General features: G+C 44.2%; 1 protein-coding gene across 1 annotated transcript in view; it reads left to right on the forward strand.

Annotated features, from left to right (window-relative positions):
• LOC140198124 (uncharacterized) overlaps positions 1-26,824 on the forward strand; it is a 144,422-nt gene that overhangs the window by 73,978 nt on the left and 43,620 nt on the right. The window contains exons 9-11 of the mRNA XM_072259067.1: positions 2,489-2,599; positions 5,464-5,532; positions 11,395-11,508. Of these exons, the coding sequence (XP_072115168.1) occupies positions 2,489-2,599; positions 5,464-5,532; positions 11,395-11,508 (294 nt within the window). The remainder of the gene's footprint in view (positions 1-2,488; positions 2,600-5,463; positions 5,533-11,394; positions 11,509-26,824) is intronic.

The following is a 26,824-nucleotide window of genomic DNA, read 5'->3' on the forward strand; positions in this document are numbered from 1 at the left end:
CAAGTCCTGATATTTGTATCCCTCAGACTTCCCTTTAGTAACCCCCCCACAACTGATGTCGGGCTGAGCAGGAAGTGGTTCCCTGGCTTGTCCTTGCTGCCCTTCTGAAACAGTAGACCGACATTAGCGTCCTTCTAGTTTTCAAGAACTTCACTGCTTGCTAATGATGAAATAAATATCACCACAAGGGCCATCTTCTCTAGCCTCCCACAAAGTCCAAAGATGTATTTGGTCAGTCCTGTAGAGGAACTGCAGTGGTAATATGGCCATTTTGTTCTGGGAGTTCCTGATGTTTGGTCAGTCTCAGGACCATTGGGTTTTACTGTCACAGCTCTGAACTTGGAAAGCACTGCAAACAATTATTGACCCTCATCCTTCAGGGATCCCAACAAACCCAACAGCAACCATTAATTCTGCTGGTGCTGATTTTTCTTTCACCTTCCGCTCACACTCTCCATTGAATCAACTGACCCTCTGGTTTAGTTTTGTTATTTAAGTGAGTGTGGTGTAGATTTCCCAGACTTGTATGTGGACCCCAGGATGTTTCGGTTCCAATTTCCACCAGTATGATCGGGCATATTGAGCTATGTCATGGGTTAAACATGTCCCACTGAATGATCTGAGGAACTAAATGCCAACTCCCATGCCAATGTTCTGCATAGCTGTAATAAAAACTGACTGAGCTGGGAATATTCTCCAGGTCAGGCAACATCTGTGGAGGGCGGTGTTTCTAATTGATAAGTTTTAGTTAGACTTGGACGAAGGTATGAAGAACCAAGGGAACAAGAGGAAAGTGTGTGATATCAGAATCAGAATTAGGATTACTATCACTAGCATGTGTCTTGAAATTTGTTAACTTAGCAGCAGCAGTTCAATACAATATATGATATTGAAAAAGGAAAAAAAAATTCTAGTATACGTACATTGAATAGATTAAAAATCAGGCAAAAAGCAGAAAAAATATATATTTAGAAAGTGAGGTAGTGTTCAAGAGTTCAATGTCCATTTAGGAATCGGATGGCAGAGGAGAAGAAACTGTTCCTGAATCACTGAGTGTGTACCTTCAGGCTTCTATACCTGCTAGCTGATGGTAACAGCGAGAAATAAGAGAATTTTTGGGGTGTTGGTCAAAGCACAGCTGGTAATTGTAGCCACAGTAACAGAGTGACATCTGTGGCTCTCAGAGCCCATCATTTAATTACAATATTACAATGGTCTACAGTGACATCACAGTGTCTGCTCATGGATATGCCAACAGTTTATTGTCACTTGGTATCTTGGAATCCTGAGCCAGCATCATCATGAGAACAACGGAGGTTCCAGTGGGAGGCTCACCACCCCCCTGTCAGGGTAAATGGACAGGGAATATCTGTGGCTTCACCAGCATCACCCACATTCTCAGAACCAGTGTTGAGGAAGTGTTGCACATTGAGAGATCTCCACTTTTGGATGAGACATTAAGCCAGAGTCCCATCTGCCTTCTCCGGGAAGGTGTAAATGATCCTTCAGTGTTATTTCCAAAAGAGCAAAAGATTCCTCCCCTGTATCAGAAAAATAATTCTGTTAACCAACATCATAAAACCAGCTTGTCTGGTCTCTTTTTCATGACTGTTTGTTCAGCCTTACTCAGTACAAACTGAGTCTCATTCCCTGCAACAGTGACTGCACGTAAAGTACTTCATTGTCTGGGCCAGAGACTGGTAACAGATGCTGTGAGATTACAGGTTCTGTTTCTCACGTGGAGAAGTTCACTCTGCCCCCTGCTCACAGGAGTTGGCTGAATATTTCAGTTCCTGTGTGACGTCATTTAAACGATATGAAGAATGTTAAGAGCGGTCAGACACTCTCCTGTTCCTGGTACGATGCAACATCAGACCCTGATGTCTGAAATAAAGTCGCTGGTGACCATAAGTGTGATGTGCAGGTGTCAGCCAACTGTCTGGGCATCAACCTGCCCTTCACAAGGAGGCTTTCTCTGCTTGATGGGTTAACGTCTGACCCCAGTTATCATTCGTAAATGATACAAGAGACTGATGTGATTGAAGTTGAGAGTTTCAGTGACTTTCCAGTGAAATTGTGGGAGGACTCCATAACCAATTATTGCGGATGTTGGGAGAATCAAATCCTGGATCATGTGGGTGCTGGTCACAGTGCAGTGAACTCCTAACGGTGGGGCCATTGTAACACCAGAAGGAGCAGCTGATGCAGAATATTGGCAGGAGGTGACCTGGGAAGATTGGACAGCTGATCAGGATTGTGAATTGTCTGTTCTCGATTGGAACAACAGTTAAGCATCTTGTTTTCCCACCTTAGAGGATGTGCAGTCAATTGATTTAGAGTCAGTAAGACAGGGCAGAGGTTGGCATCTGCCTGACCTGCAGGATGAAAGTGGAACAGTTTGGTTGTTTGCAACATTGTGCAGCTGTTATGGTCATTTTTCTGGTGAGCTGTTACATGTTTTCTTATTTGAATTTATTTTCAATTGCAGGTAATTCCATCAATGACACTTTAATTGATGCCTTGTGGAGAGTTGTCCAGCTGTTACCAATCATTGGTGTTATATGTGTGTTGTACTTGATCTGGAAGAATCCTCAAAAAGGTATGTGACTGTGTGATTTGCCTGTGGTGTAAGCTCCAGCCAACTCTCCAAGTAATTTATGACTAATATTAACACAGACATTAATGAAATGAAAAACTTGAAGAAATCAACACCATGTCCCCATCAGAGACCCTACCCACCCCTCTGACTCACTGTGACTCGTGGAATGAAACTGGCATCATTTTTCACCCAGTTGTGAAGTGTTGCTTCACAGTGATCCCATCTCTTACCTGACTCCAGAGGGATCTTTGGAAGAAGTCGAGTTGAGAGGAAGCTATCTCAGCTGTCTGGTGTTTGACACATGGTGTTGATCAACTTCAAAATGAAATCAGCTGAGGAATGAGAGACAGAATCCCCTTTATCCCAGTGATGGTGAGGTGATTGTATAATAGGTATCCCTCTGATCCTCAATAGAATTTAGTGTTGGGAGGCCTCTCATCGATCTTTCCTAGATATTTGCATTGATTTTGTTTCAATGGCACCTTCCAGATAGTCAGCACAAGGGAACAAGTTCCCCCTCTTCTTCTCCAAGTTGTAAACTATCTAGGGTTCAAAATATTGACCTTCCTTCCTCATGGCCTAATTCAAGCAAGGCCTGGCTAAATTCACTTTGAGATCTACTTCAGCATACAGACTAAAGTTGTCCAAGAGTAGAGTCAATGTTTATACAGTAAATGCCCCCTGCTGTTTCACAAATTACCAAATGAAGTCTGTCAGCAAGCCAAGTAAAGCAAGATAAGGGCAGATAACCCCAGGCTTGGTCAGACAGTGGGGTATCAAAGAAAAGCTTGAAGGATTAAGGAAAGGTGGTGAGCTTTAGTGGGGTAAATTCAGAGATAAAGAACAATTTGCTGAAAGCACAAAGATCAAGCTTGCTGAGACGGAGAGGATTAGAACAGAAATATAAAGGTTTATAGACTGCAGAGAGGAAGGGGGGAAGTGAGTTGTAAAGTCAAAGAGGTTTCTGAAAGTATTGATGAGCATTGAGCTGTAATCTGAGTGAGAATCAGTGTAGAGCAACAAATCTGAGAAAACTACAATCACCAGAGAAGAAATACTGAGTCAATTGTTGGAGCTGCCAACTGACAAGTTGCACATCCAGATGGACCTCATCCTGGGGTCTGAAAGAGGCAGCTATTGGCATACTTCATGCATCAATTTAAATGTTCTCCCTATTCTGAAATGTTTCTATTACATTGGACAGCGGCAAACATGATTACTTTATACAAAGATAGCAAGAAATGACAGGAGATTATGGGTGAGGGTGATGTGTGGGAGCATCAGTGGATGTCAGATTTGGAAAGGAGGTGGGGTAGAATATAGAGACAGATGAACCTAGAGACAGATACAATTTTCAGTACTGGAGAGATGTGTAACATTTCGAAAGGTTGATCCAGTGGGCAGATTGAAGGAGTGAAGCTGCAGACACAGATGTATGATCTCGATCACAACCATCATAGCATCCTGGTAAGTTGCTGCAAAGTTAAAGGGTGGAACTAAGGCTTTTTTATTCAGGATAATCTTTCAACGGGCAATTTTGTCGAGATTAGAACCTGGGGTGACGTTCAGTAGGAAACAGCCAGATCTGTTGACTGTTAGTTCAGCCAATTTTTCAGGCAGGACTAGATCTCTCAAAATCGAGTGAATGGAGCTGGAAGATGTGTCATTGGGGAATGACTTGGGTGAGAGAGATTTAAAGAGGGTGGGAATATGGGTAGGGAGCAAAACAAGAGGTCAACTCAGCACCACTTTCTCAAGAACAACTGATCATGAACAATAAATACTCGACCCACCAGCAAGACCTGAATGAATCACAATTAGGTTTATTATCACTGATGTATCGAGTGAAATTTGTCAATTTGTGGCAGCGGTACAGGGCAAGACATAAAAACTGATCTGAGTTACAAAAGTGAATGAACAGTGGAAAATGAATTAAAGGAGACACTGGATGAAGGAGAGGAATCCCGATGATCTAAGTCACCAATTAACAGTGAATCTCCCTGGCATCCTCTGCCCACGTCCACATAAAATGTTCCAGCATGTGGACTGTTCAACCTGCACCTCGTGGAGTTCAGTTTTCAATTTGAACCAGAACACTGTCCGATGCCATTGAACAGCTGAAACAGTGATGTTCTGATTCTCCGCATCAGAACAGGCTGTACTGTCAGACATGGAACTCAGTTACTGGCAAAATGTTGTTAATTACAGTCCTCCAAGTCACTGGGATAATTCAGCAGAACTGATTTACAATGGCCTGATATCCCATCCACTGGATGTCTACACGGACAAACTACAGAGTACCTGTCATTTCCACATGTGATGACTGTGGGTCAGTAAGTTATCAAATGTGGTGTTTCCAGAGGGAACCAGAAGATGCTTTTGGTCCCTCCCTGGTCTCTCCACTTGTTGCCAGTGTGTGAGAGCTCTCTGAACCTCCTTCAGTCCAATGCTTGAATGTCTGGTCCAGTTCTGAGCTGGTTGATTGCCTCATGTTAGGACACTGAGTATCACAATGAACCTGACCAAGCCCGGGTTCATCTCTGTTCACTGCAGCACTTCACTGATGCAAGTTTTGAATAAGTTGTGTAGATTGTAACTCAGGGGGATTACTACCATCAGGGAGGAGGCACAGGAGCCTGAAGACACACATTCAATGATTTAGGAACAGCCTCATCCCCTCTGCCATCAGATTTCTGAACGGTCCGTGAACCCATGAAGATGCCCTCACTATTTTTGCTCTTTTTGCCTGACTATATATCTCATTGTAATTTATAGTATATAAAGTTGCAGAAAACAACAAATTTCACGACATTTCTCAATTCGGATTCTAAGGATTTCAATTAGTTTTAATTTCTTTTCTTTAGTGTTTGGCCGAACTACTATCTTTAGACTGGTATTCTTACTTGGCTTTTCTGTCAGCTATTCGATTCCAGGTAAGTGCTTGAACATTATTCTGTATTTACATGAAATGATGGACTTAGTACTGAGCAGTGGGATAGAATGAAGTGTCTCTGTCAGAACATTGTGAGCTGCTTCATCTGGGCCACAAACACATACAGTCCTTGGCCCCACAGCTGAGACTGGGAAACCTGCTGGAGGTTTAAAATACCTGAATGTCCATTTTAGTTTAAATCTCTGTTCAGAACAACTGGCCACAAAAAATTTCAGGCAATAATAGACAAGTTATGGAAAGTGTTTCTGAACATAATCTGAGGGCATGTCTTTCCTTTCTGGACTCAGTATTGAATTCACTATCTTTAGGTAACTTGCTTACTGTTTATCTTTGTCAGAACCAGCCATTTCTGCCAGTTATACATCTGACATTGCCTCATGTTTTTTCTCTCTCTATTGACAAGTCATGTCCTACAGCCCTGTTATTTGTGATGTGTGACACTGACAAAGAAGCTTTATGTGCTTCTCATTGCAACAATAACTCAGTATATCAGAGATATTCCCTTTGATCCACCCATCCCTGCCCCATCTTCTCTGTTACAGAGTCATAGAGAAGTACAGAACAGAAACAGGCTCTTTGGCCCATCTAGTTCATACTGAGCAATTTAAGCTACCTACTTCCATCGAGCTGCACTGGGCCCATAGACCTCAGTACCCCGACCATCCATGTTCCTATCCAAACTTCTCTTACAGGCCAAAATCAAGCTTGCATATATCACTTGCACTGGCAGCTCGTTCCACACTCTCGCGACCCTTTGAGTGAAAAAATTTCCCCTCGTGTTCCCCTTACTCTTTTCCCCATTAACCCATGACCTCTAGTTGAAATTCCATCCAACCTCAGTGAAAAAAGCCTGAAATTTATCTGAAATATACTCTTCGTAACTTTGCAAACATATATGAAATTTCCTCAGTCTTCTAGGCTCCAAGGAGTAAAATCCAAACCTTTCCAATCTTTCCATATAAATCAGGTCCTCCAAACCCGGCAACATGCTTATGAAAATTTCTCTCTAATCTCTCAAGCTTATTTACAACTTTCCTGTAGGTAGATGACCAAAACTGCACACAATACCCCAAATTATTCTCATGTCTTGTACAACTTCAACATAACATCCCATCTCCTGCACTCAGTACTTTGATTTATGAAGGCTAATGTGCCAAAAGCTTTCTTGATGACCCTATCAATCTGTGATACCACTTTCAATGAATTATGGACTTGTATTCTCAGATCCCATTCCACTACCAGACTCCTTTATGTCCGACTATTCACTGTGTTGATCCTACCAAAATGCAGTACCTCACACTTGCCTGCATTACATTCCATTGCCATGTTTCAGGCTATTTTTCCAGCTGGTCCTGATCCCGCTCCAAGGCATGATGGTCTTCCTCGCTGTTCACTACAGCCCCAATATTGCTGACATCCGCAAATTTGCTGATCCGATTAACTACATTATCATCCAGATATTTGATGTAGATAACAAACAACTGACCCTACACCAAATCCTTGGCACGCCACTGGTCACAGGCCTCCAGTCAGACAGGCAACCATCTATTACCTGCAGTCTGTATAGAGTCCATGAAGTTGATGCCATTTTGCCTTGCTTCTATAGCCTCTGTGTCTGTCTGATGAGTAAATACAGATGTAGAATATGCATTTAAGATCTCCTCTATCACTTTTGGCTCCACACATGTATTACCATTCTGATCTTACAGAGGACCAACTTTGTCACTTGAAATCCTTTTGCTCTGAACATATCTGTAGACTCCCTCAGGATTCTCCGTCACCTTGTCTGCTAAAGCAACCTCAAGCCTTCTTTTAGCCCTCCTGGTTTCTTTCCTAACTGTTCTCTCATTTCTTATACTCCATAAGCACCTCATTTGTTCTTACCTGCCTGTACCTGCAATGTACCTTTTTCTTTTTCTTAAACAAGGCCACAATATCTCTTGAAAACCAAGGTTCCCCACACCTGTTATCTTTACCTTTTATTCAAACAGGCACATACAAGCTCTGTATTCTCAAAATTTCATTTTTTAAGGCCTCCCACTTACCAAATGCACATCTGCCAGAAAACATCCTGTCCGAATCCACACTTACTAGATCTTCTCCTTTACCATCAAAATTGTCCTTTCTCCGATTTAGAATTTTAACCTGCAGACCAGACCTATCTTTCTGCAAATTTTCATCAAAACTAATGACATTGTGATCACAAGATGCAAAGTGTTCTCCTGCACACACTTCTGTCACCTTTCCTATCTCATTCCCTAACAGCAGATCAAGAATCACACATTCTTTCGTTGGGACTTCTAATACTGATTAAGAAAGTTTCCTGAACACATTTGACAAACTCTATCCAGTATGGTCCTTTGACACTATGGGAGTTCAAGTCAATATATTGATAATTAAAATCAGCAACTATAACAACGTTATATTTCTTGCGGCAGTCTGCGATCTCTCCATAAATTTGTTCCTCTAAATCTCACGGACCTTTGTAATATCTGCAATGTGCCCCATTAACGTGTTCACACTTTTCTTATTCCTCAGTTCCACCATAATGCCTCACTCGATGAGTTCTCCAGTCTGGCCTGACTGAACACTGCCAGGATATTATCCTTGACTGGTAAACTATCCCCTCCTCCTTTCATCCCTCCCGCTCTGTTGTGTCTAAAACAATGGAACCCCAGAATATTGAGCTGCCAGTCCTGCCCCTCCTGCAACCAAGTCTCCCTAATGGCTACAATACCATATTCCCAGGTGTTGATCCATGCTGTGAGCTCATCTGCCTTTTCTACTGTACGTCTTGCATTGAAATATACACAGCTCAGGATATCAGTCGCTCCATGCTGAACCTTTTCATTCCTGTCTGTCCCCACAGCCTCTCCACTATCTGTCCTGACACTCTGGTTCCCATCCAGATGCAACCCAGTTTAATAACTCCTCCCCAGCCCCGTGCAGCGCTCACAAACCTTCCCACTTGTATATTAGTCTGCCTTCAGTTCAGGTGCAAACTGTGACTTCTGTACAGGTCCCATTTTCCCCGGAAGAGAGCCCAGTGTTCCAAGAATCTGACGCCCTCCCCTCTACACCAACTCCTTAGCCATGTGTTAAGCCGTATAATCTTCCTATTTCAGCCTCACTTGCACATGGCTTGAATAGCAATCCTGAGATCACAACCCTGGAAGTTCTGCCCTTCAACTTAGCACTGAACTCCTAAACTCACTTTGCAGAACCTCGTCACTCTTCGTACTTACATGGACCACGGCTTCTGGCTGTTCACCCTCCCACTTAAGAACGCTGAGGACCTTATCCAAGATGTCCTGGACCCAGGCACCCAGGAGGCAACATAACATCTGGGAATCTTGTCCTTGTCCACAGAACCTCCTTTCTGCTCCCTAACAAATGAATCCCCTATCACCACAGCTCATCTGTTCTCCCCCCAACCCATTCCCTCCTGAGGTACAGAGCCAGACTCAGTGCCAGAGACCTGACCGCTGTGACTTTCCTCTGCTAGGTCATCCCCCACCCCCCGCCCCCGAACAGTATCCAAGTGGTGTACCTGTTGTTGATGGGGATGGCCACAGGGGTACTCTGCACTGGCTGTTTAATCCCTTTCCCCATCCTGACTGTCACCCAATTTCCCATGTTCTCCACCTTGAGTGTAACTACTTCTCAGTATGTCCTACCTATCAACCCCTCAGCCTCCTAAATGATCCAGAGTTCTTCTAGTTCCAACTCCAAATCCTTAACACAGAGTGTGAGGAGCTGTAGCTGGAAGCATTTCTCACAGGTGTAGTTGTCAGGGACACTGGAGGTCTCCCTGCCTTCCCACGTCCTGCAAGAGGAGTATTCCACTGTCCTGCCTGGCATCTCTACTGTTTCTAACTGAGCAACCATAAAGAAGGAAAAACAATAAAATGTGGAGGGAGAAAGAAAACTCTACCTGCAGCTTTGTTTTTGCTTTCTTTGACTGAAGCCTCTCCTCACTGAAACCTTGAAGAGCTAAAGCCTCAAAATCTCCACTCTAACTCTGACCACTCCATTGATGGCCACTCCACTAGCCACTGCCTTACTCTAATTTGTTCATACCAATCAATCCTGAATTCTGGTTGGGTGCTGCTCAAAGTACCAAACTGCCATGAGTCACTGCATTTTCTGCACAATGGGAAAACAGGAGTGAACTATGTCTTCTCAGGTTTCCCATCTCTCCAATAGGTCCTTGCTCAAATGACTATCAAAAAGTTGTTCTCCCTATTTTGAGAGTGTCTAGGACCTGCAATATTAACTCTGTTTCACTTCCACAGATGCTACGCAAACTGCTGTGTGTTGCCAACATTTTTTTTATTAAAGACAGAGCTGATACATCATAAATAGTGAATATCTAAAAGCACCAGTGATCCAATCCCCGTGGGGGAGGAGAATTTCTAATTATTGATTAATATCATGTCATGAATGGATATTGAAATTCATCAAAACTGGAGGAAAAGCAAGTTCCAATGAAGGAATTCAGACTGCACAATGGGATATCGACAGATTGAATGAGTGGGTGACAACTCAGCACGTGGAGTTTAATACAGGAAAGTGTGAGGTGAAGCCCTTGAGTAAGAGGAATCAGACTGTAATGTCAATGGAGAGGAATTGTAAATGAGTGAATTGCAGAGGGATCAAGATGTTCTTGTAAGGGAATCACAAAAGATCTGGTATGGCAAGTAATTTGGAACAGAAGAGACACATTAACCTTTATTACAATGGATTTGAGGTTTAGAGATGGGGAAGTATTGCTACGGTTGTGCAGAGTGTTGGGGAATCCACTTGATACTGTGTACAGTTCTGGTCCAGTTGTTTAGATTATGAGGACACTTAGTCCTCGTTTATTGTCATTTAGAAATGCATGCATTAAAAAATGATACAATGTTCCTCCAGAATGATATCACAAAAAAAACAGGATAAACCAGGACAAGAACTGCAAGTAGTCCAAAAGTGATCCATAAGAGTAATTCCTGGGATGAATGGGTTTTCCCATCACAAGCAATTGGGAGGTATTTAAAGAAGAGATGGACACATTTTTGAAAGATTGGGGAATTCAGGATTGTGTGGGACTGGGACAGAAGAGGAGATGAGGCCTGGGGCAGATCAGCTCCAATTGTATTGAATGGTGGGGTAGGTTTAAGGAGCTGAGTGGCCGACTCCCCTCTTATTTTCTTGTGTTTTTATCTTCTTACAAAAGAACAATGGATTGTGTCCTTAACACAAGAGATCCTGCAGATACTGGAAATTGGGAGAAACACACACGAAATGATGGAGAAACTCAGCATGTTTGGCAGCACCTATGGAAAGGAATAAAGATTTGATGTTTCGGGCTACCCTTCATCATGACCAGAAAGAAAGGGGAAAGAGCCAGAATGGGAACGTGGGGGGGGGGGGGGGGGGAGGAGGGGAAAGAGTACAAGGTGATAGGTGAGGCCATGTGGAGGGGGAGGTAGGTGGATGAGGGAGGGGTGAAGTGAGAAGCTGGGAGGTAACAGGTGGAAAAGGCAAATGGCTGACAAATGAATCCAATCCGACAGGAGAGTGGTCCATGAGAGAAAGGGACGGTGGAGGGGCAGGGACTTCTGATAGTGTACTCATCAAAATTTGGCCATCTCAACACCAGAAGGAGTACATAGTGCAGAATATTGGCAGCAGGTAACAGGGAAGAGAGAGTAAATCATTCTATTCTTGTCCGGCATAACAAATCAGTGGCTTGTTAACCCAGCACAGCAGGTAGAGTCAAATTGGTTGTGACAACAATTGGCAGCTCTCTGGGTGCATTGTTGCATGTTTGTTTAGTTGAATTTATTTGTAATTGCAGGTTTTTACATCAAGGACACAGTAATATTTGCTGCATCAATCACAATGGTGGTGTTGCTTCTAGTGGCTTGTATTTTATTTGTGATTCTTTACTGGAAAACACTTTGCTCTGAAGGTAAGCGTTATTGTCTACACTTGTGTTTAAACTTCAGGCATCTCTCCAAGGAAATTGCAGTTAATTTTAAAAGGAAAATCTCCCCCACCACTCTGTGTCCCTGAGACATGAGGGATGAAATTCCCCTGTATTTTTGCCCAGTTGTGGAGTGGTGTTTCACAGTGACACCACTGTTGGAACGATTCCAGACTCACCTCTGACCTGGTGTCTGAGATGGTACTTGAGGGTAAAATGTCTCAACTCAATTGTGTTACACACATGATGTTGTCAAAGGTGCTGTGACTCGTGATGTAGAGATGAGGAGTGAGGGACCCTCCATGGAGAGAGTTAAGCTCACCAAGTTTCTGAAATTGCACAAAATTGATGATCTTACCTGGTCCCTCAACACCATCTCTTTGGTCAAGAACATAAGAAATAGGAACAGAAATAGGACATTCAGCCCATCGAGCCTGCCCCGCCATTCAATAACATCATGGCTGATCTGTCCATCAACTCAGCCCCATCGACCTGCCTTTTTCCCATAACCCTTAATTCCCTTACTATGTAAAAACCTAACTAACTGTTTCTTAAATATATTTGGTGAGGAAGTCTCAACTACTTCCCAGGGCAGAGAATTCCACAGGTTCACCACTCTCTGGGAAAAACAGTTTCTCCTCATCTCTGTCCTAAATCTTCTCCCCTGAATCTTGAGGCAATGTCCCCTAGTTCTAGTCTCAACTACAGTACCAATGAAAATAACTTTCCTACTTCTATCTTACCTATCCCTTTCAGAAAGCACAGCAGCACCTCCATTCCTTGAGGAGATTGTGGCTAACCCCCACCCCCATCCTCCATGATAACCAGTTTTTACAGGACCCCAATCAAGAGTGTCCTGACCGGCTGCATCTCTGTCTGGTATGGGAACTGCAAGGCATCTGACCACAAGTCCCAACAATGGATCGCAAGTGTTGCTGAGATGATCACTGGGGTCTCTCTTTCACCCAGTAGATATATTTATCAGGAGTGTTACATACGCAGGGCACTTAGCATTGTCAGTGTTCCCTCCCATCCGTCCAGTCATCTTTCTGATCCCTTACCATCAGGCAAGAGGTACCATAGCATTAGGACAAAAACTGATAGGATGAGAAACAGTTTCCTTCCCCAGGCTGTAAGACTATTGAATTTCCTGCCACAACCCAGGCCTCAAAATGTATGAAGCACCAGTACTGTTACACTGTTTACTTTTCAGTTGTATTATATATGCATCTTGTCATATGTTAATTTATTTGTGGTGATATTACTTTGTGTTATGCACGTGAGTTACATGTACTGTGTTGTGCACATTAATCCAGAGGAAAGTGGTCTCATTTGATGGTTTACATGTATACGGTTGAATGACAATAACTTTAACTTGAAAGTTGCTCATTAATCCTGATGAATGTGAGGTGAGAGAGTGGTGAAGTCCCTTCTCATCACATGGATTTCAGCAAAGTTCTGTTAAAGATCCTCATGGCGCACTCAAGAAACTAAATGTCCATGGGATCGAGGAAAATATGGTGTTGGATTAAAAATTGGTTCAGGAGGAAACAAACAGTGAGGATCAGTGGGAGTTTCAGTGTCTGGACGGACATGTGTGGTGAGTTAAGCAGGGCTCAGTAATAGGTCCCTTGCTGTTTAAGGTTCATGTCAATGATTTGAACTTGAATTGAGGAACACGATCAGGAAGTTTCCTGTTGATCACAATATTAGCAGTTTGGTTGACAGTGAAGAAGAAAGGTCTGGGTCACAGGAAGATATCACTTGTCTCCTTGAATACACAAAAGAGGAAATGGAATTCAGTCTGGAAATGTTTACAGCAGTGCTTTTGGAGAGGGCAAACTAGGCAAGGGAACAAACAGTAAACAGAAAACTAAGACATGGAGAGGAACTGACAACTCTGAATGTTCATGATCACAGATCCCAGAAAGATGGGTTGCTAGGTTACCTGGTTTCTGTCAATTGCAGTAGCTTAAGTGTGGTAGACTTGATGTAGATGTGGAGAGAAATGGTTTCAAGGAGAAGTAATCAGGAATGGACAGCTGAGAGAACTGGCATAGACGGGCTGAACGGCCTCCTTCCATGTGGTAAGGAAAGTGGCGTCTTGCCTTTTGTTTTGTGCACAGAGCTGGTGATGGGAGATGTGAAAGGGTGAGGAACAATACCTGAGGAGAGGGAACTATTCACAATGGCATTAACATTGGAACCAGGAGAGGAGGTTGGTGATGAACAGGATCTAACAGAAGGAGGGTTGAACATGAAAAAGAAATGGACAGAATCCAGACTCAATGCAATTTCAACACCAGGACATCGAGGGACATTTGGGAGGGTTGGTCCAGTGGGCAAAGGGAAGTAGGGAAACTACAGGGGCAGATGCACAGTCTGAATCGCAGCCATTCATGGGTTCAGTGCACATTATTAGAATATTTCAGCATGGTGAATTGTGGAAACAGTGGTGAATTAGGGGTTCTCTTTGCATTTCTGCACAGTCTTTGAATGAACAATTGGTGAAGGAGAGCAGGACCTGATGATGCTGAATAGGGTGCAGCCAGATCTGACGATGGACGTTTAAAGCCATTTTTCACTAAGGACACACCCACACTTGCATCTCTCATTTGAGGGAGTGCAGATGGAGGCTCCACCACAGCAGACACTCAGATGAGGGATTAATGTAGGTTTTCATGAATAAAATGAAGTGAGGCATTTTATGTTTAATGAAACCCGTAACACATTTTATTGAACTCCCAAAGTAACACACAAAAACGCACTAGAACTCTTTACATAATAATGTCATCTCATCAGAGCAGCCTCTTAAAGTGAAACCCCAACTCAATGTCCATAGAAATAGAAACTACAGCACAGAAACAGGCCCTTTGGCCCTTCTTGGCTGTGCCGAACCATTTTCTGCCTAGTCCCACTGACCTGCACACGGACCATATCCCTCCATACACCTCCCATCCATGTATCTGTCCAATTTATTCTTAAAGGTTAAAAAAGAACCCGCATTTACCACCTTGTCTGGCAGCTCATTCCACACTCCCACCACTCTCTGTGTGCAGAAGCCCCCCCCATGTTCCCTTTAAACTTTTCCCCCCTCACCCTTAACCCATGTCCTCTGGTTTTTTTCTCCCCTTGCCTCAGTGGAAAAAGCCTGCTTGCATTCACTCTATCTATACCCATCATAATTTTTTATAGCTCTATCAAATCTCCCCTCATTCTTCTACGCTCCAGGGAATAAAGTCCTAACCTATTCAACCTTTCTCTGTAACTGAGTTTCTCAAGTCCCGGCAACATCCTTGTAAACCTTCTCTGCACTCTTTCAACCTTATTTATATCCTTCCTGTAATTTGGTGACCAAAACTGAACACAATACTCCAGATTCGGCGTCACCAATGCCTTATACAACCTCATCATAACATTCCAGCTCTTATACTCAATACTTTGATTAATAAAGGCCAATGTACCAAAAGCTCTCTTTATGACCCTATCTACCTGTGACGCCACTTTTAGGGAATTTTGTATCTGTATTCCCAGATCCCTCTGTTCCACTGCACTCCTCAGTGCCTCACCATTAACCCTGTATGTTCTACGTTGGTTTGTCCTTCCAACGTGCAATACCTCACACTTCTCAGTATTAAACTCCATATACCATCTTTCAGCCCATTTTTCCAGATGGTCCAAGTCCCTCTGCAGGCTCTGAAAACCTTCCTCACTATCTACTACACCTCCAATCTTTGTATCATCAGCAAACTTGCTGACCCAATTTACCACATTATCATCCAGATCATTGATATAGATGACAAATAACAATGGACCCAGCACTGATTCCTGTGGCACACCACTAGTCACAGGCCTCCACTCAGGGAAGCAATTCTCTACCACCACTCTCTGGCTTCTTCCATTGAGCCAATGTCTAATCCAATTTACCACCTCTCCATGTATACCTAGCGACTGAATTTTCCTAACTAACCTCCCATGCGGGATCTTGCCAAAGGCCTTACTGAAGTCCATGTAGACAATATCCACTGCCTTCCCTTCATCCACTTTCCTGGTAACCTCCTCGAAAAACTCCAACAGATTGGTCAAACATGACCTACCACGCACAAAGCCATGTTGACTCTCCCTAATAAGCCCCTATCTATCCAAATGCTTGTAGATTCTGTCTCTTAGCACTCCCTCCAATAACTTACCTACTACTGACGTTAAACTCACCGGCCTATAATTTCCCGGATTACTTTTCGATCCTTTTTTAAACAACGGAACAACATGAGCCACTCTCCGATCCTCCGGCACTTCACCCGTAGACAGCAACCTTTTAAATATTTCTGCCAGGGCCCCCGCAATTTCAACACTAGTCTCCTTCAAGGTCCGAGGGAACACTCTGTCAGGTCCTGGGGATTTATCCACTTTAATTTTCCTCAAGACAGCAAGCACCTCCTCCTTTTCAATCTGTACAGTTTCCATGGTCTCACTACTTGATTCCCTCAATTCCATAGATTTCATGCCAGCTTCCTTAGTAAATACAGACGCAAAAAACCTATTTAAGATCTCCCCCATTTCCTTTGGTTTCGCACATAGCCGACCACTCTGATCTTCAAGAGGACCAATTTTATCCCTTACAATCCTTTTGCTCTTAATATACTTGTAAAAGCTCTTTGGATTATCCTTCACTTTGACTGCCAAGGCAACCTCATGTCTTCTTTTAGCCCTCCCGATTTCTTTCTTAAGTATTTTCTTGCACTTCTTATACTCCTCAAGCACCTGATTTACCCCCTGTTTCCTATACATTTCATACAACTCCCTCTCCTTCTTTATCAGAGCTGCAATATCCCTTGAGAACCAAGGTTCCTTATTCCTATTCAATTTGCCTTTAATCCTGACAGGAATATACAAACTCTGCACTCTCAAAATTTCCCCTTTGAAGGATTCCCACCTACCAATCACATCTTTGCCAGAGAACAACCTGTCCCAATCCACTCTTTTTAGATCCTTTCTCATTTCTTCAAATTTGGCCTTCTTCCAGTTAACAACCTCAACCCTAGGACCAGATCTATCCTTGTCCATGATCAAATTGAAACTAATGGTGTTATGATCACTGGAACCAACGTACTCCCCTACACAGACTTCTGTCACTTGTCCTAATTCGTTTCCTAACAGGAGATCCAATATTGCATCCCCTCTAGTTGGTCCCTCTATATATTGATTTAGAAAACTTTCTTGAACACATTTTACAAACTCTAAACCATCTGGACCCCTAACAGTATGGGAGACCCAATCAATATATGGAAAATTAAAATCCCCTACCATCATAACTTTATGTTTCCTGCAGTTGCCTGCTATCTCTCTGCAGATTTGCTCTTCCAAGTCTCGTTGACTATTGGGTGGTCTGTAATACAATCCCACTAATGTGGCCATACCTTTCCTGTTTCTCAGCTCCACCCATGAGGACTCAGTAGACAAGCCCTCTAATCTGTCCTGCCTGAGCACTGCTGTAATATTTTCCCTAACAAGCAATGCTACTCCCCCACCTTTCATTCCTCTGCCTCGATCACATCTGAAACATCGGAATCCCGGAATATTAAGCTGCCAGCCCTGCCCCTCCTGTAGCCAAGTTTCACTAATTGCTACAACATCATAATTCCACATGTCAATCCACGCCCTCAACTCATCCGCCTTCCCCGCAATACTAGCATTGAAATATATACACCTCAGAAGATTTTTACCACCACTCACAACCTTTCTATCAGCGGATTTGCTTAAACTTTCAACATCATTTATTTTCACCCCAGCCACACTGTCAGCTCTGGCACTCTGGTTCCCATCCGCCTGCAAATCTAGTTTAAAGCCTCCCCAGTAGCACTAAGAAACCTCCCTGAAAGGATATTGGTCCCCCTGTGGTTCAAGTGTAACCCGTCTCTCTTGTACTCTCATGTCTCTCATGTCGATGGTTGTGAATTATGTACATTTCTGCCAATCACGTTACCCTACAAAGGCCCCTCTGGAATTAACCAAAACCAGCATTGAGAACCTGTCTGAAGCTAGGATCAGCAGCCCGGCTCGGGTCCTGTGCCCATCCAGAGGTGATGGCAGGTGCATGGCAGTGGAATACTCCAAATCTCGGTGGGCTGGGTTAAGGCGATCTTCTGAAATACGTTCAGGTTTATCCCTCTTATACAAAATGCAGAATGGGCTATTGTATGGGGGCCTAAGGGGATGTTGGTGTGCATCATGGCGGACGAAAACAAACGAGGTGGAATGTGGGTCAACAGGAACCCAAGAGTGATGTATTTTGTAGCCTGGGAAAAATACATGCTCAGGACAACAAATACCTTTCCGGGTCTTTAATTCCTCCATCTGTTTCAGATATTTTAATGCAGAAAGTGTCACAATGGGGTGCGTTGGGAACGGATCCAAATGTGAGACACAGACACTGAAGTACAAGGAACAGGACTTGACTAGAGTAGGGACGTGACAGGATACAGACAAGGAGCAGGGACAAGAACACGGACTAGGGCTTGGACCCTGAGCCAGAGACTGGACAAGGACCCAGAATCTGGGTCTTGTCTCGGGCTCAGGCCCCAGAACCAGGCATGGACATGAAATGACTGCAGGACTGGAGGTTGGGGTCTTGAGGCTTGAGCTTGGAGACAGGCTTGGGGTCTTGAGTCTTGAAGCTTGGAGACAGGCTTGGCGTCTTGAGTCTTGAAGCTTGGAGACAGGCTTGGCGTCTTGGTCTTGAAGCTTGGAGACAGGCTTGGCGTCTTGGTCTTGAGGCCTACAGGCTGGGGTCTTGGTCTTGAGGCTAGGGTACTTCAAGGCTTGGGTATGGACTCCAAGCCAGAGACATGGCAAGGACCCAGAACCTGGGACTTGACTCGGGCTCGGACTCCAGAACTAGGCGAGGACAAGATGAGGCTACAGGACTGGACAAGGCTTGGGTGTGGAACTCCTAGGTAGGGCGAGACATGAGGACAGGTAAAGGCACATGGACAGGACTCGGATAGGATTGGACTGGGCACAGACTGGATGAGGACCTTCAGGAGCACGGAGCCTTGGACTAGAAGAGACAGGAGCACGGAATACAGAGCCAGGACCCCTCCTTGGGAACAGGATGTAGGGCCGGGACTCACACACATAACACAGAGCCGGGACTCCTCCTTGGGAACAGGACGCAGGGCTGGGACTCATACACAGAACACTGAACATGAAAAGACGGATCCTAACACAAGATGGCGGCAAACAGCCAGACCCACCTAGCGAAGGTGTGGACACAGAGACAGATCCCAACACTAGGTAGCGGCAAACAGCCGGACCTACCTAGTGAAGGCGTGGACACAGAGACCGATCCCAACACTAGGTAGTGGCAAACGGCCAGGATTACCTAGCGAAGGCATGGACCCAGAGAGACAATTCCACACAACAAAAGACAGTTCTTTATCTTGACCTAACAAGGCTCCGGTCTTGCTCCGGCTGTAAGACTTCAGCGATACAGACAGTGTATCCAGGCTATGTGAGCAGGCAGAGAGTCAGGCAAGGTATCTAGGCAGAGAGTCAGGCAAGGGGGGAAAAGACAGGGAGGGGAACAGGACAGTCCAGCCATGGAATTCCTGGTTTACACAGGTATTTATGTCTCAGTCCCAAAACGAGAAACGTGCCCACAACAGAAACTGGGGAAAACCAGAAACCCTGGCACAAGGAACCATGGACTGGACTGTGAACCGGAACTCAGACTTCATGGACCGGACTATGACAGAAAGAGGGTATCAAAATAGAAACAACAAAATGAATTTAAAAAAACACAGTTCCTGTTGTCACAATCTCAGCTTAATTTTGGTCTATGAGTTACTTATGTAGTATGAAAATAAATAAAACAAAATATACAGAACCAATATGGTAGTGTCAATTCTAAAATAACAAAACAAACATTAGAATCCCACCAACCCTGTACCTTCAACACAACATCAAAAGTATCAATAAACATATCTCATCTTAATGAAGATGAACACTCACTTTGACACACACGTGCTTAACTTCCAAACACGTACAGGCTGGACCCTGAAAGAAATTCTCCTCGTTCACGCTACTCAGCTGATAAGGAACTTCACACAACCATGCCATCCTGTGCCGATAACTTACTTGTAAAAATCTGGGAAAAGCAGCTCCCAGCATTCGATGTTTGTCTTTGCAGAACATTGTAACTCTCCTTTCTAATCCACATGTCACTGTTTTCTCTGAAAGGCACAAGCAGCTATTTTAGTGTTAGCAGGGTACAAGTTCACTTTTAACAATACAAAATAATATTCAGCAATCACCTGGTTACATTCTCCCCTGCAAACAGGTAAGCATCCTCGATTACTCGCTCACTGCAAAGGTATTTTTAACCTCTTTAACTGCTTCTCTGAATGGAGCTGAACCTGGACGAGCCAGTATCTGTGACACTGCTGCAGGACTCATGGAGGCCACATCTCGGACTGACCTTGGTTCGTGATGAGGGTTAGAGTGCTGTCCAGCGTTTACTCTTTCACTCCTGCGGGGTACTACAACAGGAGGACCACCAACATCTGACCCTGTATCATCAGTCTCAGGCACTACAGTCTCAGTTCCAGACATTTTTACAGTCCCAGAAGATATGCTGTCAAGGCTGGAGTCAAGATTCTGTACACCCTGTTCTGACACATCTTCTACCAATATCACATCGTTCTCTAAATCCTCAGAATCTGATTCACGTCCCGAGGACATGAGTTTATCATCTCCTTTGAGGAGCTGGGGTGGGAAGGTTCTCTCAGGGCCTGATGTCTACCCTGTTCACCCTCTTGATAGGCCCTCCCTCCAAAGGTTCCACAGCATATGTGCTGTCTGGTACCTACACCAGCCTGTAGACAGTTGAGTTCCAAGCATCCTAGACCTTACGGCTTTTCTTTACCCCGTACAGTTTGCAGAGCTCAGCTATGACCTCACTTTCGAAGTTACGGTCCTGGTCAGAATGCAACCTCTCAGGAACACTGTACTTCATAAACCATTCACTCAAGAGCACCTTTGCTGTGGTATCTGTCTTTTGATCCTGAGCTGGGAATGCTTGGGTGAAATTTTTAAAAAATGTCTGTGACTACTAAGACATTCTCACGCCCATCAGCTGCCGGTTCAAGCACAGTGAAATCTACAGCAACAAATTTGAGCAGCCCAGAAGCAAGAAATTATTTCATGGTGGGGACAGATCTTAAAGTGAGGCATCTTAGTGAGCACACAATGCGGACAATTTTTGATCCATCATGCCACATCCTTGTGCATGCCCACCCAAACACATCTGCTTCTCAACAAGTGTGGAGTTCGCTCTATGCCTTGATAGCCCATAGAGTCATGTACAGACCCAAACACTTTACTCCTCAAGCTGGTAGGCAGCAGAAGCTGATAACACTCCCCATGCTTCTCATTCTCAACTACACGATGCAGTAACCCCTTACACTCCCTGATCAATGTGTGGGAGCAGGAACTCTCATCAATACGCAGGAGTGGGAACGCATCATTTTTGGTCTTAAGATTCAGTCTCCAATAATTTACACAGTCTTACGCTGCCATCAGTTTCCACTATGAAAGGGTGTGTGAAATCGGCAAAGCTGAGGATGGGTGAAATGGCTAGTTTTGTCTTTGAGCAAGTCAAAGGTAGTTTCACATTCTTCTGTCCAAGACTGTTTTAACAGCTGGTTTGTTTTTCTGGGACACCCTGCATTAAAACACAAATTCACTACATCATGCAGTGGACCTGCAATCTTTGAGAATCCCTGAATGAGCCGTCTATAAGAACTGCAAAAGCTGATAAATGATCTTAAGTCTTTGATTGTAGATGGTTCTGGCCATTGCTGAACAGCCAAGACCTTCTTGGGATCTGTGCCTATCCCCTTGGTTGATATCTGGTGTCCTAAGATCTTAACCTCTGACTGCAGAAAATGACATTTTTCCAATTTCACCTTCAGACCAGTTTCCTTGAGGCGATGAAGCACAGTGTCAAACCTCTCCAAGTGTCCCTGGAAAGTCTGTGAATGCACCAGAATATCATCCAGGTCAAAGTCAAAGTCTGTCCCGAGCCTTTGTGGCCCATCAGGCTGGTGCTTATGCCGGTTTCTATGATGTGAAACGACTGAGAGTACAAGACCCCGCCCCCCCCCCGGATAGGACGCCAGTCTATTGCGAGGTTAACCCCCAGCATTTGTTGGTACCCATTCTCAGCTGGGTGGACTGTGGTTAAGTGCCTTGCTCAAAGACACAACACACTACTTTGGCCGAGACTCGAACCCACGACCTTCAGATCGTGAGCCTAATGCCCTAACCACTTGGCCATGTGCCACATATCATCCAGGTATACAAGCATAATTTGGAAGACCGTTATTCATGGTTGCCTGCATGAGTCTTTGAAAAGTCACCGGCCCATTGTAGACTCCAAATGGCATGTGAAGATATTCATATAGAACAAATGGGGTCAAAAATCAGTCTCATGCATTTCACACTCCTCTACTACTACCTGGTGGTAACCACTCAAGAGGTCTATTGTCAAGAATAATTGCGCTCTCCACAGAGCATCAAGGCTCTCATCAATACGTGGGAAAAGGAACGTGTCCTATTTGGTTTTGAGATTCAGTCTCCGATAATCCACATAATGCTGCAGATGCTGGGATCAAAGCAACACTCACAACACGCTGGAGGAACTCAGCAGGTCAGGCAGCATCCATGGAAACGAACAGTCAACATTTCGTGCCGGAACCCTTCGTCAGGACTGAAGAGGGAGGGGGCAGGGGCCGTATAAAGAAGGTGGGGGGAGGGTGGGAAGGAGAAGGCTGGTAGGTTCCAGGTGAAAAACCAGTAAGGAGAAAGACAAAGGGGTGGGGGAGGGGAGGCAGGGAGGTGATAGGCAGGAAAGGTGAAGAAGGAATAGGGGAAAACACAATGGGTAGTAGAAGGAGGCAGAACCATGAGGGAGGTGATAGGCAGCTGGGGGAGGGGGCAGAGTGACATAGGGATAGGGGAAGGGAGGGGGAGGGAATTACCAGAAGTTGGAGAATTCTGTGTTCATACCAAGGGGCTGGAGACTACCCAGACGGTATATGAGGTGTTGCTCCTCCAACCTGAGTTTAGCCTCATCATGGCAGTAGAGGAGGCCACGTATGGACATATCCGAATGGGAGTGGGAAGCAGAGTTGAAGTGGGTGGCTATCGGGAGATCCTGTCTGTTGTGGTGGACGGAGCGGAGGTGCTCGACGAAGCCGTCCCCCAATCTGCGTCGGGTTTCACCGATGTAGAGGAGGCCGCACTGGGAGCACCGGATGCAATAGATGACCCCAACAGACTCACAAGTGAAGTGTTGCCTCACTTGGAAGGACTGTTTGGGGCCCTGAATGCTGCAAAGAGAGGACGTGTAGGGACAGGTGTAGCAGTTATGCTTGCAGGGATAAGCGCTGGGTGAGAGATCCATTGGGGGGGACGTGTGGACCAAGGAGGAACGATCCCTGCGGAAAGTGGAGAGGGGTAGAGAGGGAAAGATGTGCTTAGTCGTGGGGTCCTGTTTAAGGTGGCGGTAGTTGTGGAGGATAATGTGCTGGAACCAGAGGCTGGTGAGGTTGTAGGTGAGGACAAGGGGAACTCTGTCCCTGTTGTGGTGACAGAGGATGGGGTGAGGGCCGAAGTGCATGAAATAGAGGAGATGTCTTGAAACGGAACACCTCATACTGGGAGCAGATGCAGCAGAGACGGAGGAACTGGGAATAGGGAATAGCGTTTTTGCATGAGGCAGGGTGAGAAGAGGTATAGTCGAGTATAATCTACACACAGTCTTGTGCTACCAACAGCCTTCTGTAGCAACACCACAGGGGAGGCGCACGCACGATCGCTCTCCTGAATCACACCCTTCTTTGAGATGTGCTCTTTCACTTCACTGTATTGATTGGGCAGAGTGTGACATTGCGGCTGTGAAATGGGCTGATCAAGAATTAACTGAATTTCATGCTTGAGCTTCTCAATGTACCCAAGGTCTTCAGCTTCATCTGTAAAGATATCCACATGCTTAGCTAGTAAAGCTCTTAGCTGTGCTTGTTGTTCTTCATTACCCCAATGTTGAGCTTGTTTAGAATTGACTTTAACTTGTGGTTACTACCCTCCTCCTTTACACCAACAGTCACATGTTCAATGCCAGCTGAGATCAGCTGAAATCTTACAGCACATTGCTGATCACTATCTAACACACTCTAACTTTGGCATTATACCCAGTCGGGTATTTGCGAGAGCTATACATCCTCTTGAGAGAGGTTTAAAACCTGTACTGGTACTGTACGGCTACGAGAGTCAACGAGCATGGGAATAACTACTAGACCACACGGTAGAGGGGTGTTCAGTGGCTCAAGTAACATCTTATGGTCAGTACCAACATCCCCTGTGGGCTTCCTAGTCACAGTGGTAACTACAGCAGGTATGTGCTCAGTATCTTTTCCTGATACTCGGACTATGGCTTTCTTTTCAGTAGTTCACATCTGCACTTTCTGGAAATCATCTCTCCAGCCAGAATCCAACTTTCCTTCGAGAGTCGTGTCAAATCCTGCGTAGACAAGTTGACAAATAGACAATTTGTCTGCATTGGCTTATAACGTTCATGCCTACAATGCATGGGACGGGTTGTTCAGTGTTAACAGGATCCCTGACGACTAGATAGACACTATTGGCTATCTTCATGCCCATCGCTTGAACCTCCAGCTCTAGATACCCAAGGTAAGGAATATCAAGACTGTCAGTGGCTATTAACCTAAGCCAGCCAGCAGTGGACAACATATCCTCATCCTCTCCATTCAAGTGTTCTCAAAAGAACTGCTCAGTCAGGGTGCTCACTTGACTACCTGTGTCTTACAGACAATGGACAGTGACACCTGATATCTGAAGCTCAACGACAGTACATGGTCCTCTGGCACGTTGCAGCAACTGGTCACGGGACGTCTGTACATTATCTATGAGGTTGTCCCGAATTGCCCGACTCACAACTGCCTGAGGGCTAGAAGATGCCGGCTCTACATCCCTCGCACTTCACTTCTGTGGGCAATTCTTGTCCACATCCCCCCCCACCTGACACTTGAAACATATTGGTTGCCCATCCTCTGTGAATCTAGGCTGTAACTTGGGTCGACTGCTAATAGCATATGCAATACCCCTCTGTACAGTAAGATCTTTCACTGCTTGAGTCAACTCACCAGTGGCTTTGCTCTGCTCTGCGACTACTTTAAGGACATCATCCAGACTGACAGACTTGGATTCCTGAGCTTTAGGAGGTGAGCACTGTGCCTGGCTACCACCACACTTTGACTTTACGGTCTTTGCATTTCCTGAGGACTCTTAAGAACCACAGATGAGCCTCCTCTCGCACTTCTAACTTCAAGGTCCCAGGGTTATTCCGCACAAATCGGTGGAGCTCCCTTCCAGGGGAAGGATCTCTGATCCCTTCTATAAACTGATCTCCGAGCACCACCCTTTCATTGGCCACAGCATCTTCAGTTGAAAGTTAAGAGCTTGGGCTAGGGCGTGTGAAAACTTTCTTATATCTTCACCCTCACACTGTTTGTGACTATAGAAGCCATGCAACAGCTGGGGTGCACTATGCTTGTCTCTAAAAGCTTCCCTGAGATAGGTGAACAAGTCATCAGCCTGGTCATCACTGCACATCAGTGCTTCTTCTGGAGCTGCACCCCTGAGCAGTGACGTAACAAAATCATACTGATCCTGGCCAGTCTAATTTCTAGCATGAAGTACACAATTGATTTCTTCAATAAAGTCATCAACAGACCTCCCATCTTTCTTAGCATCCCCCGTAAATGGAGCGATGTGTCTTTCCCTTGGAACGTATATGTTGGAAATTTTGCTTAATTTATCAACAGTTGCCATGGTTTCCTCATGCCGACCACACATCTCTCCAATTTGTTCATTGAAATCAGGTTCAGTTTTCTCATCCTCTGAATGTAACACTATGAAAACGCAATTCCTTAAAAGGTCTCTAGAACAAACCTGGAAAAGGGGTTGCTGACATCTCCTGCGGAAAACACGATGACTTCACGGCCGCAGTTGCTCTGGATCACCTTCACAGTTCTACATCCTGGCTTCAGTCCCTGATGTCCCAACCCAGCATCAAGTCTCTACCATGGTCTCCACGTGACACTGTCTCACGGGAACGACTGTCCTGTCCTTCACCACTACGCTATTCTATATTGTAAATTGTACTGCATACAAAAATCAAAACCCTGTAAATTAACTTGGAATTACCCCACTGCTGCAATTAAATTTTGTAGCCTGGGAAGAATACACACTCAGAACAACAAAAACTTTTTCAAGTCTTTAATTCCTTTATCTGTTTGAGACATCTTAATGCAGAAAGCAACTATCAAAAGTTTAACTTTGGTCCACACACTTGTATATCAACTAGTTATGTATGCAGTATGAAAATAAATTAAACAAATATACAAAACCAATATAGTAGTGGCAATTTGAAAAAAAAATACAAACAACTTTAAAATCCCACCAACCTGTACTTTGTACACAACATCAAAAATCTGAATAAATAAGAGGTATATTCACTTTGGCACACAAGTGCTTAAATTCCAAACATATACAGGCTAGACCAGCCTTTCTCAAACTTTTTGCTCTGGATGAACCTTTGTATTAATTTTTGAGTCTCAGGGATCTCCTGATAAAAATTATTTTATCTACAGCTCATTAGCGTGATCTGAAAGGTATAGATATAATAATCCAAAAATAATTGTTAATGTTCTTTTGAGTAGAGAATGAATTTTTAGCCAACCTTTCTTGAAAAAACAGACAGTTAAGCTTAGCTTACTATTCTTGAGATTAATCTCTTTCTTTCCCTTTCATAAAGTTTGAAAATTCATAAGGCAAACATAACAAAATTCTGTTAACAAAAACTGACTTAAGTTAATAAACTCACTTAAGGCTCGGTAAATTTAATTGAAATAAAGGTTGTAAATTGATTTTAATTAATGCTATTTACATGAAAATATACTGACTATACTGAAATAGTAAAGTTAGTAAATAGTAAAATATACTGAATAGTAAAGTTACTAAAAACCATCAGCCAATGCAATATAAATAAAAATATAGCCTAAGACACAATTTTATACAAGACTTTGAAAAAACATTTTCTTACTAAGTGACACGATCAGGCTCAAATATAGGCCTAGCATGTGAAACCTGTGCTTATTTTTGGTGCACAAATACTCAGTTCTGGGTCAAACTTGAGATAAGCACACACAGATTTCACCTT

This window comes from Mobula birostris, chromosome 5 (genome assembly GCF_030028105.1).
Source record: "Mobula birostris isolate sMobBir1 chromosome 5, sMobBir1.hap1, whole genome shotgun sequence".
NCBI lineage: Eukaryota > Metazoa > Chordata > Chondrichthyes > Myliobatiformes > Myliobatidae > Mobula > Mobula birostris.